At 47.1% G+C, this 13,371-nt stretch overlaps 1 protein-coding gene across 2 annotated transcripts in view; it reads left to right on the forward strand.

The window, feature by feature from the left end:
- WDR59 (WD repeat domain 59) overlaps positions 1–13,371 on the forward strand; it is an 84,123-nt gene that overhangs the window by 14,980 nt on the left and 55,772 nt on the right. For both annotated transcript variants that reach the window (XM_084812193.1, XM_084812194.1), the window contains exons 3-6: positions 7,001–7,136; positions 8,857–8,942; positions 11,466–11,546; positions 12,413–12,450. In XM_084812193.1, coding sequence (XP_084668319.1) covers positions 7,001–7,136; positions 8,857–8,942; positions 11,466–11,546; positions 12,413–12,450 — 341 coding nt within the window. The remainder of the gene's footprint in view (positions 1–7,000; positions 7,137–8,856; positions 8,943–11,465; positions 11,547–12,412; positions 12,451–13,371) is intronic.

Below are 13,371 nucleotides of genomic sequence, written 5' to 3' on the forward strand. Positions count from 1 at the left end.
TGTGGAGGGCAGAAGGAAACCTCTTCCAGCGACTCTGCTTCATATTCCCAGTGCTTCAGAAGGTTATCAGCTGAGAAGGGAATTGATAACACAAAGTCAAGAAAAAGGTGTAAAGACGATTCTTCCCTCCTAGATGAGACTTGGGGGCCCTTTTAGTCCAGCAGGCTGTTCTCAACAGTGGCCAATCAGATGCCTATTTTGGGAAGCCCACAAGCAGGGCATGAAGGCAGCACCTGCTCCCCATTGTTTGTCATGTTCACAGATACGCTGCCTCTGAACATGGAGGTTCCATTTAGCTATCGTGGCTAATAGCCATTGACAAGACCTATCCTTCCTGAATTTGTGTAATCTGGCTTTCCCCAGCCGGGTGCCCTCCAGATGTGCTGGACTGGAACTTCCAGCATTCCCAGCCAGCATGGCCAATGGCTGTAATCCTTATTTAAACCTGTCTAAGCCAGTCACCATTGGTACATCTTGTGGCAATGAATTCCAGATGTTCATTATGCATTGTATGAAGAAGTACTTTCTCTTGCTTGTGCTGAACCCACACTGCTCCCCCTGGCAGATGCTGCTGCTTTTTGTTGTTGTTGAAAGACCCAAGGTGTGAGTGGGTTGCCTAGAGCAGGGGTGTTAAACCTCTTTCAGTTTGAGGGCTGAATTCCATTTCAGTGAAACTTTTGGGGAACCGCATTCCAGTGGTGGGTGAGGCTGGTTGCAAAAGGGCAGGTCCAAAATACCAGCCTATTTTAGCGTAAAGCATGTATTGCCAGTAACTAAGCCTTAGGAGAGGCAATTGAGACCTTTTAGAAAGAGGGGAAATAGCAAAAGCCACAAAACCACTGTATTATTCTGGGGGTCCTGATCCTGTCAGGTCCAGGTCCTGACAGGATTAGGGGGTCCAGATCCATGGGTTGCCAAAGTGAGACAGTCACAGATGTGTCAGAGTAACAGTTTATCGATTACACAGGTGATAAATAGATGCAGAAAGAAATACAAAGAAAGCTCTCATATGTCCCTTCAGCAGGTCAGAGCCTCTGTCACAACTGATTGTGCGCTGGGGTCCCCACAGCACACAGGATGCCGCCCCACAGACCAACAGCTTTCTCCAGGCTGGTAGTGCACATTTTCCCCCTTGGAGCAAGACTGAAGAGCAAAACTAGCTTGCTGGATTTTATAGGTGTCTCTCCCTAGTTCAGAAGCCTGTCATGAGAAACACACTCCTTTCTCAGGAGAAGGAGCGCTACTCTTTGGCTCCTCACAGGAGAGAAGAACAGCATCCTTATCTCAAGGGATGAGATCACTTCACATAGGCCAAACAGCTCTACTTGCTTGATACCAGTTAAGGCATGTGAGAGGCCCGCTAAAAAGCTGCCCATTATACAAGGGGCCTACCTCAGTTCGTTAAAACTAACTGAGTTAAGCTACACCATGTTAAGCTACGCAAGTGTCTCTGCATTACAAAACGGCATATAGGACATTGAGTCAGTTCACACCTGACTCCTCGCCAGTTCTTCCAGAATCAAACTGTCTACAAGCACCAAACGATTGGGGGAAAGGGGGTCCGGCCATCTGGGGAACCCCAGGAGGACTGGATTGGGCCCTGGTCCTGAGTTTCTGCACCACGGCGTAGTGCTAGGCCTATTGGTTAAGTCTTTTAAGGTTTCCACCCTTAAAGGTAGCCTAGAAATAATTTGAGAGAGAGATGTTCATCTTACTGCTTAGATCCAAAGTTAAGAGCCATTGACTATTGGTGGGCCTTGACCTCTGGGACTTGCACAGACAAACACCTCCCCCCTTCCACATCTCTGATGTTTGAAGTCTTTCTTTGTCTTATTGCTAATCCCTTCTTGCATGTATTTAGCTTTGTTCAGGTAGTGACCTTCTACTTCTGTTGATCTGATTGTCTGATGTCCTTGTGTGTGTGTTTTTTCCAGCCTTACCTACATGCTGCTTTTCAGTCTAGTCTGCTGTTGCTTCCCATAATCATCCCAAATGCCCTGTGCAGTCAGTTGTTGTTTACGTGTAGTGAGAGCTTGGGATTCCACTAGCATGCCTCATATCCATACTTTGGATATCACATTTGCACTGAGGCCCCTTTTGCTGCTTTTGTGCGGTCTTTCCCCAAAACTCTTGGGCCCCAAGTCAGGTCTGTGCGTGTACTGTGATTCCACAGGTGTGCAGAAAACCTAGCTTTCTGAGAAATGCAGCTTCCTTTCTCTTCATATGAGAATAGGTTTCTACCCTCATGATTGCTTGAATGTGAATCTGTACAGAAATCTCCAAAGCCGGAGAGGTAGCTGATGAAGACTTCAGTTTTTTAGAAGTAGTGCTTTGGAGCTCTTTCCTTCTCCCCGTGACCAGCAAAACTGGAACAAATTATGCAAAACTAAGAAAAAAACAAGCTAATGTGCTTAAACATGTAGGTTGCAGAACAGAACTGTTCTTGGCAGAGAATTCGAATTAACTCGGTGCAGAAGTGCACATAGCCTTTCCTCAGGGCTGTCCGTGAACAGTTCATTAGTTCTTCAGTGCAGGGTCTTTACTCACACTCCTCCCTGCCCTCCCCAAGTGACACTTAGATCCAACTCTCATGTTACCTTCTGATGTGACAAAATTACCATAAGGTGACCCTTGTGGTAAATGTCTCATTCAAAGGTGTCTGCGCATGGTGGAATCTACCATGTGCCTGCTTATCTCAGGAAAAACTTGTTTTTCGGTGGGTTTCCCATACATGGTAAATGCCAGCTTTTCAGATGAAATATTTATTGGGCAGAGTTATCAGGCAAAGTCAGACAGTAACCTGAGCATCTATCCTCAGCCTCTGAAGCCAGGCAAGCAGCTAAATTGTGGTCTAGGTCTTGCAATCTGCAGAGGAAGCGATAGACCTGTTTCTAGACTACAAATGAGGGTTCGTATGATTGAATGCTCCTCACTCCATACAAAAACAATCCCTGCTCTTAGAAAAGTAGTATATCTTGGAGAAGAAGGCTGGGCTGGAATCTTTCTCCGTCATGCTGATTTTCTAGTTACAGGGCATTCAAGCATGTGAGAAGCATGTGAGCGCCACCTGCAGTCTGAAGCGGTACAATCCAGAAACAGGTTTACATTTTCAATCTGCTCTTTGCAGAAACTAGATCAAAGTTCTGGCTTACAGAGTAATGTTGGATATAGTTGTCTCCATGCAGGACATTCTATGATTATTGGTAAGCCATTTGGGAGCCACCCCGTGTAGATGTGTCTAGCTGCACTGTCTGGCAGTCTCTCACTGGAGCAGTGGCGCGCACCACGTGGGACTTGATGTGCTTAAGCTTTGGCAGTGTAGCCTAAGATTGCTCTCATCCAGTGTCTTCATCAGTCCCATGGGGTGGACCAGGCCAGCTACAAGCCGGATGTCCAGCTGGCACATTCTGCATTGGCCTGGCCTGGAATGTGTCACGCAGGACTTGGCTGTTGCAGCATTTTCATGAAAACGAAGTAAATGCTGTCTTGACTGGGGCTCCTTTTAACTTGTGTCATCTTCACTTTAACTTTCTGTCATTTATGCTAGGGGATGATTGTAGCGATTAGGGTGTTGGATTTGGACCAGGGAAGCTCATGTTCAAATCCTTGCTCCACTACGAAGCTCAATGGGAGACCACAGGCTAGTCACCATCTCTTGCCCTAGTGGGTGTCTTTTTCCTTTCCCACTTTCCTGAAACCTTCGTCTGCTGTGAAATATAGCACCAAAAGGTATATAACCCTATACGAGCCTTTTTCTTCAACCTCTTCTCCACCCATCGCTCCCTGAAGAGTGGGTTAGGCACTCGTCAGGCTTTCAAGAAGTATTTTATTTTCTGCTAGAACCCTGAGCTGCAAGGTGATGGCTCATGAGCCAAAAACTTGAATAACATGCACAGACAAATCCAAATCTATATCTGCATTACTAGAGACCAGGGATTTATATTCTAAAATTGGCTAGCAGAGCTGCATGAAGACCTGGTCCAAGGTAATTGATTAATGCTCATATTTTACAGAAGGGGAACAATATGGCTGAAAGAAGTGACTAGCACAAGCCCAGCCATGGCAGAGGGTGTGTTTTTTGTGTGGTTTTTTCCCCCCTTTCCATATTAAGGTAATACCTTTATTAGGCCAACTCACAGATTATAAAAATGTGCAAGCATTCAGGATTTCCAGATCTTGTAATCAGGGAAGATGATACAAAAAAAAAAGGTGGCTGGAATGGGGGCGGGGGAACAGGGTGACTCGATGTTGAAGTCATGATGTCTGCTTAAGATGATATGGATGGTGATATTAAGATACGTCTTTTAAGATGATAAATCTTTTGTGACCTTTGAGTTGGCCTGAGTATTATACTAATATGGATTTTGGATTTTGTCTTATAGCCAACACAGCTAGCTTCGTTTTGTTTTTTTAACTTGCAATTTTGAACATATAGGAAGGTTCATTAGCACTCCTAAACCTTTACAACTGGGGAACACTTAAGACCTGGTTTGCACATAATGACCACACAGAGTATGGGTTGGAGCTGTTCACATGTAACGACAACCCATCGGTTTAAAAATGATGGATTATCAGGGATGCACACCTCTTCTGCTTTACTCCACAACCCCTGATCGGTTCCTGCTGTGTGTGACATCCGAACCCAGATTGCTGGGTTGTTTAGGGGCTAAACAACCCAGAGGTTTGGGTTCAGATGTCACATTCAGCAGGCGCCGATCATGGGTTGCTGAGTAAAAGCAGAAGTGGCAGGTGCAGTGCAGGCAGAGCACCCGCTCCTTCCTACTTGTGCATGGCAACCCATCACTTGTTAAATCAATGGGTTGTCATTACCTGTGAACTGGGTCATTGGATGTGGGTCGTTGTGAATCAGGGGTTGGTGTGAATCATGGGTTCAGTTGTGGGTTGTTGTTATATGCGAGCCCTGCACTGTGATTTAACTATGGGTTGTTAACCATGAACAACCCAGAGTTCACAACCCAACAACAAACCATGGGTTTTCTTCCTTGGTTGTTTGTGATTAACAAACCATTGTTAAACCATAGTGCAGGGTTCACATGTAATGATAACCCATGGCATGAGATTTTTTAACCTCATGGCATGCATTCCCTCCATACTAGAAGCTGTTAGGGGCTCAAACAGGCCAGTCCCCCGCCCCTTTTCCTATCTTCCCCCTCTCCCCCCCACAAACATTCCTCTGATCTGTACATTCTGAAAGGCAATGTGCCCTCATACATATTGGGATATGTTTTGGGGATTGGGACCTGATTGCAGACATCTTGGGTGATTAGTTGTGTGAGTTTCGGTCTGATTGATTAATGAATCATTAAATTTGCGTACAGGTAAAACCAATAATTGTGATGCAAGAGGCATACTTGCTTTATTTTTTGATGATCACCTGCATGCGTTATCTTGCATTCCCTCCCATATGTGAGAGAAGGCGGAATGTCTCTCTTAAAAGGGGGCCTCTTGCCACTTGCAGTTTTCGTATCAGTATTTGTTTTTAAAAATAGTAACTTGTATTTTTAAAAAGAAATTTGCTTCCCAATATATTGGAGCTACCTTTTTAGTCATTATGAAAGGTTTTTAAAAATGTAATTGATTAAATATTGCAGACCTAGGTTTTTTGAATGTATTTCTTCTAATATACAGATGTATATACTTCTGCCTACTTGGAGGTAGGGTTCTAAACTGATAGGCACCAGACCATGTAAGTTTGGTCTTGGAAGAAATGCATGGGGAGGGATTCACAACACAATGTTGCAGTATATTCTATACCTGTGCAGGAGTGCTCCTGTTCAGGGCGCCAGTCAGACTGGAACAGGAACTGTGTTGTGCGGTTTGGGGCTCCACAAGGGCAGGAAGTTCCAGAACACTTTTTTTTAATTTTCTCCCATCCTGGAGCTTTTCCTGTGTTATAAATTGCTAAAGGATAGCTCCCAGAACCAACCCTAAGCGCTTTATTGCTATATACTGTGTGTATATGTACAGCTGTATTTCTGGAGAGAGGAAAAGGGAGAAATGTCCTTTTTCCTTTCCCCCTTCCTGAAACTTCCCTGTTTTGCACAGAGAGGGAGGTTGTTTAGCAATCTGCATCTCCTTCTCCAGGATACTGTAGGTTATTGGGGCAAAACCAGGCCCAGTTTCCTCCCCCTCCATTTTCTTCCCAGCTCCACTTAACATCCTCATTATCTGGAGGCCTTTGTAGAACTGGTTTTTTAAGCATTTGCATTTTTTTTACTTTACAAAGTAATATACTTCTGCATCCCTGTGGAGTCCCCAAGTATTCAGAGACCGTTAGTTTATTTCTGGATGATCCCATTTTGCTTCCAAGCTGGTAGGCAGAAGAGTGCCCATGTTTGGTATTAGATGGAATTGTGATATACATTAAAACAGCCTTCCCGAACCTGGCACCCTTCAGATATGTTGGGCTACAGGTCCCATCATTCCTAGTCATTGTGGGAATTGTAGTCCAACACATCTTGAGAGCACCAGGTTCAGGAAGGCTGCATTATATATGTGTGTGAGTGAGGGAGATACACCTAGAAACAGAATATTGTGCAGATAGCAGCAAACTTGATTGCCAATGGCTGGCGTTGCAACATGGAGAGACAAGGTTTAGCTTCAATCTCAGAAGTGTCCCTCATTCCTTTAAGAAAAGCGCATGACATGGGTGGCCTGGCTCTCACTGCTAGAGATCCCACCGTTGATTACATGCTCGCCCCCGCCCCCACATCCTTGCCCAGTAGAAGCCCTCCACTAGACATCCGCCACCTGTCATAATGATAGGCATTTTGCTAGTAGTAATAAAGTCTTGTGGGGTCTTTCTCCCCATATCTCCTTCTCTCTCTGCTTTACGGCTTCAGAAATAGGATCGAGTTTATAGTTGGTCAGCTGTGTGCTGTGCTGTTCTGGTGCTTTGGGAGAGACGGCTGCAGCTCACAGGTTCATCCCAGTATAATGATATCTGTGTGGTGTGGCGTATCACGTGCGTGTCTTGCAGGCGCCGCTTCCTGTATATTGTTAACCTCGAAGCACCTGCAGACGGCCACCGCAAGATCTCCCGCCAGAGCAAGTGGGACATAGGAGCTGTGCAATGGAATCCACACGACAGCCATGCGCACTACTTCGCTGCTTCGGTAAGCTCTGTGCTGGTCCTGATCCTGTTGCTGTATTTCCTCCTCAGTTGGATCCTAACTGTGCAACACCTGTGTCCAACTAATGTGTGAGAATGGGGCTGTGTTGGTGATTCACTCTGTGTGCACGTGCATGTGTGTGAACGCAAATTTATATCCTGCATAAAGGATATCCTGCACAGTTATATCCCGCACAAATTTATATCCTGCATAAACTTTATCCTTCGACAAAGTGCTGAAGGAGGTGAACAATAATGAAAGCAATCACATTTCTGCCACATGCAAAATGCAGCACCCCTCTGCTCTGCAATTCTTCTGCAAGAAGTGCTGCCCCTCCCCCATTCGGTCCTTGGAACCTTGAGGATGAGATGCCTAAATTCAGCAAGCTACATTCCCTGAAGCGCTCTCAGATGCAGTTTCCAGCATTAAAAAGACATGTCTTCATGTCTGGCCAGACATCAGTCAATCAGTCATCACAAAGCAGAAGAAGAAGAACAAAAAAAATCCACAATGAAGGGTCAAATCAGATAACCTCCACTACTAATAAATACGACTATACATAATTCTGCCTCATTTTAAAAGCAACTTTTGCAAATAGCAAAACTTGATATGTAACATATTTGTTCTGGTCAGCTGATAAACCTACAAATGTTCTCAACGTCTGACAGCTCGGGGCAAGAAAGAAAACTCAGTTAAAATCTCTAGGTGCCGCTAATGATTGATGCACATCTTTAACACTTGGTTAGGGAAATGTAATGTCAGAAGTGGCTCCACGTATATGTGAATGCGGCTGGGATGTCTTCATGGGAGGCAGCTGCTAGCAGCACAGTTATGACTGGCAAGGTAAAGAGTGCTACCATCTGGGAGAGTGCAGTGGGACAGTTGCATTGTTCATTGCCAGTGAGCTCTAACAAAGGAGAGTTCTTCCTTGGTTGTGTGCAAACATAAACATTCTTCTTGGGCAGGAAGGGATGCTGGCAATACCAATGGTTTTTGAATGATACCTTTCTACTTTGCTTCATTTGATGTTCAAGGCAGCTAATAAATTTCAGAACTGATAAAACATCCTGAGGATAAAAACTAAATTAAGCCAAGAAACCATGAAAAATAGAAGGGATGATCTAAAACAGGGGTGGGCAACTTCATAGAATCATAGAATAATAGGGTTGGAAGGGGCCAACAAGACCATCGAGTCCAACGCCCTGCTCAATGCAGGGATGCAAGTCAGAGCATCCCTGACAGATGGCTGTCCAGCCTCATCTTAAATGCCTCCAGTGTGGGAGAGCCCACTTGTGCCCCTCCAGATGTTTTGGCCTTTCAATTCCCATCATCCCTCATTGTTGGCTGTGCTGGCTGATGGGAGTGATAGGCCAAAACATCTGGAGGGGCGCATGTTGCCTCCATTCCTGATCTAAAACAAGGGAGAGCTTAAAGCAACAAAGGCTGTTCTTGAACAGTGTGCCTTGCCTGATTCCTGAAACCTTTAAACTGGGAGGTGCACAGATTCCTCTCCTTGGGGAACTCATTCCCGAGTTGAGTAGCAGGGGTGGCTGCTGTAGCCAGGATGCTGGGACTTGTATGTCTAGTTAATGGGATTTAGAGGAAGGGCTGTCCACCTGATTTTAAAGGGGAGGGAATGTTTAAATTCTAAGGAGTGATTCTGTAGCTGCAAAGCACTCTTCTGCCCATGTTGTGGCCTCTCATGTCTTCTGTTTAATTTCAGAGCAACCAGCGAGTTGACCTGTATAAATGGAAAGATGGTAACGGGGAAGTTGGCACTTCCTTGCAAGGCCACACGCGTGTGATCAGGTATAGCCCCGGGGAGCCCCAGTGCCCTCCACTATCACGTGAGTCAGTGAGCCTGCCCTCTGGCTCGTGGTGCCGGGAATTTCAGCCCTGAACCCTGGCCCCTTCCTTTTTCTCATGCCCTCCTGTTGGCCCTTCTTGCTTGTCGAGTGTGGAGTGCAGCAGGTGTTGCTGTGGTATTTTGGGGGGCCTGTGAACATGAACAGATATCTTAGGGTACTAACCCCTGAGTTTCCCTGGATGTGTTTTATGTATTCAGGGGTGAGTTGGAGATAGAATTGACCTGAACACAGCCCAACAGTCTCTCTCACCCTCTGGCGTAGGATGATTTCAGCAACAGTTGGGGTGGCTCTCTCGGGTAGGGTGGTGCTCACGATCCGTTAGAGCAGTGGCTTTCAAACTTCCTACCCCCAGGGAACTCTTTGCCTGTTACTTTGCCTTCTGAGAGATTGTTTTGCATTGTAGAGGATTCTGAGCAATATTCTAGGACAGCCTTGCCCAACCTGGTGCCCTCTAGATATGTTGGACTACAACCCTCAGCCAGCATGAGCAGTGGCCACGCTGGCTGAGGACTGTGGGAATTGGAGTCTGACACATCTGGAGGGCACCAGGTTGGGCAAGGCTGTCCTGGGTCACAAACGCTGAGGGCTGGTGTAGCCTAATGGTTAGAACACTGAGCTACGAATCAGGAAGCCTCACCAGTTGGAATCTCAGCTCTGTGATATGCTCAGTGGGTGGCAAGGTCCTCTCGCAGCCTCAGCACCCCTGTCTGTAATAAGAAAAGAAGAGCACATCCACCTGTCTACCTGTTAATGCCACAGTACCCAAGACCATAAAACCTAGGCACCTAAACCTTGGCATGGATACTAAGGGGACCCTAGCAGTACACCTTGGGGTTATGTTATTTTTAAAACACGTTGATTTTAACAATTGCGAGCGTGTCCATGTGGTTGAAGCCTACAGTAACGTCTTCAGCCACTAGTAACAGACATCCCTAAGCAACACACAGCTTTGCAGCCCATGCAGTTTGAAGCCAGGAGAGATTAGTAGGCCAAGGGACAGAATGATAGGCCTGCCCCCTCCCCTGTGCTGTGGGGCAGCTTCCCCCTCTCAAGGGAATGGAGTGGACAGGCCTTCCCTCGGGGCCGTAGGGGTGCAGCATGGCAGGGGCTGTGCCTGGGGGTGTCAGCGGGTGCGGCTTCACTCCGATGGGGCGGGCACAGTGTGTCCAGTGTGTCTGACAGCTGTGTAAGTTTGCTTGGAGGCTTCTCTGTATCAAACTAAAGGCAATTTCAACCCATGCGAAGTCAAGTCCATTCGCTAGTCTGCACTATGGGGATAATAATACTGACTTGCCTTACAGGGTTGATGTAAGGATTACAACTGCATAATGCATATGAAGCACTTTGAATGCTTGAAAGCATTATAAAATGCAGCTGCTGCTGCTGCTGCTATTATTATTATTATTATTATTATTCAGGATGGTTAAGGCTAGCAGCCTCCTCACTGAGAACGTGTCCTAGAGCAAGGATGGACGGACTTCAGGCCTGTGGGATCTACTTTTTTTTTTACTAGAGCCCCAAGGTCCATTAATGGAGCCAGGTGCAAATTAGTAGGTATGGGGGGGTGTCGACTCAGTCACCTATTTCACCCCATGAGCCATACATGGTGTACCAGTACAGATCTACATCTGAGTTACTGTAGTTCAGGGATATTCTGTCTCTGTCTCTCTGTCTCTCTCTCTCTCTGTCTCTCTCTCACACGCTCTTTCCCTCTCTCTCTCTCTCTCTGGCCATTACAGCTGCACAAAGAACTGGTCAAAGGCAACTAAGTAATACTCAGATTTTACAGTTAGGAAACATTGAGATGACGAGATAAGTGATTAGCACAAGGCAGCCCTGGCAGAGAGTTCTTTGGGGGTTTTTACTTTAATTTTTTCTTGTTTTTAAACTGGTGGACGCCAGGGGCCCTTGCCACTCCAGTGCAAATCACCCAGATATCTGCCTTTTGCCCACCCTTGCAGTCAAGTGCCCCAAATGCTTTGTTACAGGAGATCAGTGATGGTGCTCAAGCTGTCTTCCTGGGGTATTGGTCTGCCGTCCTAGATCTTGTCCTCGAAGAACTCCTGATAACCTTCTGAGGAACCTTGGGGGTTCCCTGGAACACAGTCTGAAACCCACTGCCCTGGAGACACACAGTGGTCTGTGAATGACCCAGGATAGTAAGCGGAGGGTGTGTCGCCAAAGAACCCTAGAATTCTTTGATGGGGGTTTGTGTCTCAGTCTTTTGTAGAGAATCCTTGGTGAAGCCCCATGAGAAAAGTTGGCCTATGGGCAATGGAGCAATGCTGTTCTAGGGACCAGAGGCCTGGGCAGGGGAGTGGTGGATTCCTGCTTTTGCTCTTAATGTATTGCTGCTCTTTCTGTTGACAACGGACAAGATAGCTGCTAGTGACCATGCAGAGCCTTGTGATCACAGACTTCCTCCTTCTGATACGTTCCCCCCCTCTGTTTGTACCTTTCCTAGTGATTTGGACTGGGCAGTATTTGAGCCAGATCTGCTGGTTACCAGCTCGGTTGACACGTACATCTACATCTGGGATATCAAGTAAGAGTGGGGCGTTCTGTAGAAGAAGATAGTCCTTTGGGAGCAAATTCCTCTGGGGCATTTGGCACTGCTGCCACTGAAGCAGAGTGGTTCGGTAGAGCAGAACTGTTCCTAATAATGTTTTCTCAAGTGATGTCTCAGTGACATGAGTTTTACGCATGCGTGAGATAAGAAAGGACTTTTTCTCCAGTCAAATTGGCTAGAAACCTGGTCAGTTGCTGTGTGTCTGGTGTGGGATGCCCTTTAACTGACTAGTGTGATTAAGCTGCAGCTGGTGTACTGAAGGCAGCTTTCCCCTGTGCACCTGAGCAATGTGGCCACTGAGATTGTGGGGGTTGGTGGTGGCTGAATGGTTTGAGACCCACCGAGGTCAGTAATTTGCAAGCTCTGCGTCATGCGAAATAAGTTGTGTGAATGAATGCCCGAAGTCTTCACCCACAGCGAGGGTCACCTGCTGTGTGTCTGCATGTTTGACCAGCCTTCTTCCAGCCAGCCTGTCCGAGAGGCAAGTGATTCTGCCATGTCCCTGCATCGGCTGTGATCAGAGCAAAGAGGTTACCCCTGGTGCAGAGGAATTGCCCATCTTTGGAGGGCAGTACCTCCTGCTGCCTCTCTGCACAAGTCAGAGCTCTGGGGGTGCATTTTTTCCAAATAGGGGCACGCGCAGATCCGTGACTCACACAGAAGTGCCAAGGGCGACCTCTGAGGATGGGTTTCTTTGACAATTATGCACACTAAAAGCATGCCTTCTTGGGTGTAAGAAAAGGGTGCCTCCAGTTATAGTTTGGGATAGGGGTGGGGAGAGTTTTGAGGAACACACTCCTGTATGGAGGTTTATGTGCTTATGCCAGTATTCTGTATTTCAGAGACACCCGGAAGCCGACGGTCTCACTGTCAGCAGTCGGTAAGTACTGGTTGATGGGCTGATTGGAATTCTCCACTTGTGTTCTGGACACAGTGCCTACCTGCTGCTGTCTGTACCTTGCGCACAGCCATAGGCACGAGAGAGCCTCCCCCTGCAGCCATTCCTGTGGGTCTCTGCCTCCCCCATTCCGGCACCTTTAAATTTCCACCAAAAGCGTCTGTTCTTGAATATTGACACTCATGTGCTGTCACTCACTCAGTAGTTGGTATCTGGTGCATTTTGCATAATAGAAATTACAATGGTAGACTAATAGTATTAAAAAAGATTTTAGAATGGGGAAGGGGAGAGAGCTGGAGCTGGATTTCCCATGGTTTTGGGTGGTGTCTGAGCGCAGAACTGATGCCGGTATGCTTTGGAAAAAGAGGTTTTGGTGCTGTACCTCTTTTCAGTGTAGATTCTCAAGTAGCCCATGGGGTGGCCAGCCTGTGGGCTCCATGCCACTATCGGCACAGGCATCAGGGGCTTGTGACACCTCTGGCCAGAATGTGCCTGGCTCCAGCAGGACATCACGCCTGCCTTACTAGAGGCAAAAATGGCACCGTGGCACAGAGCAGTGTGGGCAGGTGGATGGGTACTAGAGTGGTGCTGGCTTATTCCTTGGCCTTGCCTTGTCTCCACCTTGGCCAAAAGATTGGCCGCCACAGCTGTAGCTGCAGGCGAGCCACTTTGGTTTGGAGTGGTGTCCTGGGCTGGCCTTTCTGAGTGTGGCTGTGCTGCTGCCGCCTGCAACATTCTGTGCAATGCTTAGGGTGACGACCCCTTCCATGAAAGCTGCACCGGCCTGCAGTGTATCCATTGTCAACTGTTTGCATCAGGCAAGGCGTAACACCCCAGGGTGGGTTTGAGTGACAGCTCCCTTGAGTTCGCTTTGGGGTTATCCTACCCCCATGACCCTGTGGC

Source organism: Heloderma suspectum, chromosome 8 (genome assembly GCF_057233095.1).
Source record: "Heloderma suspectum isolate Gila_16-S chromosome 8, 16-S_ref, whole genome shotgun sequence".
Taxonomy (NCBI): domain Eukaryota; kingdom Metazoa; phylum Chordata; class Lepidosauria; order Squamata; family Helodermatidae; genus Heloderma; species Heloderma suspectum.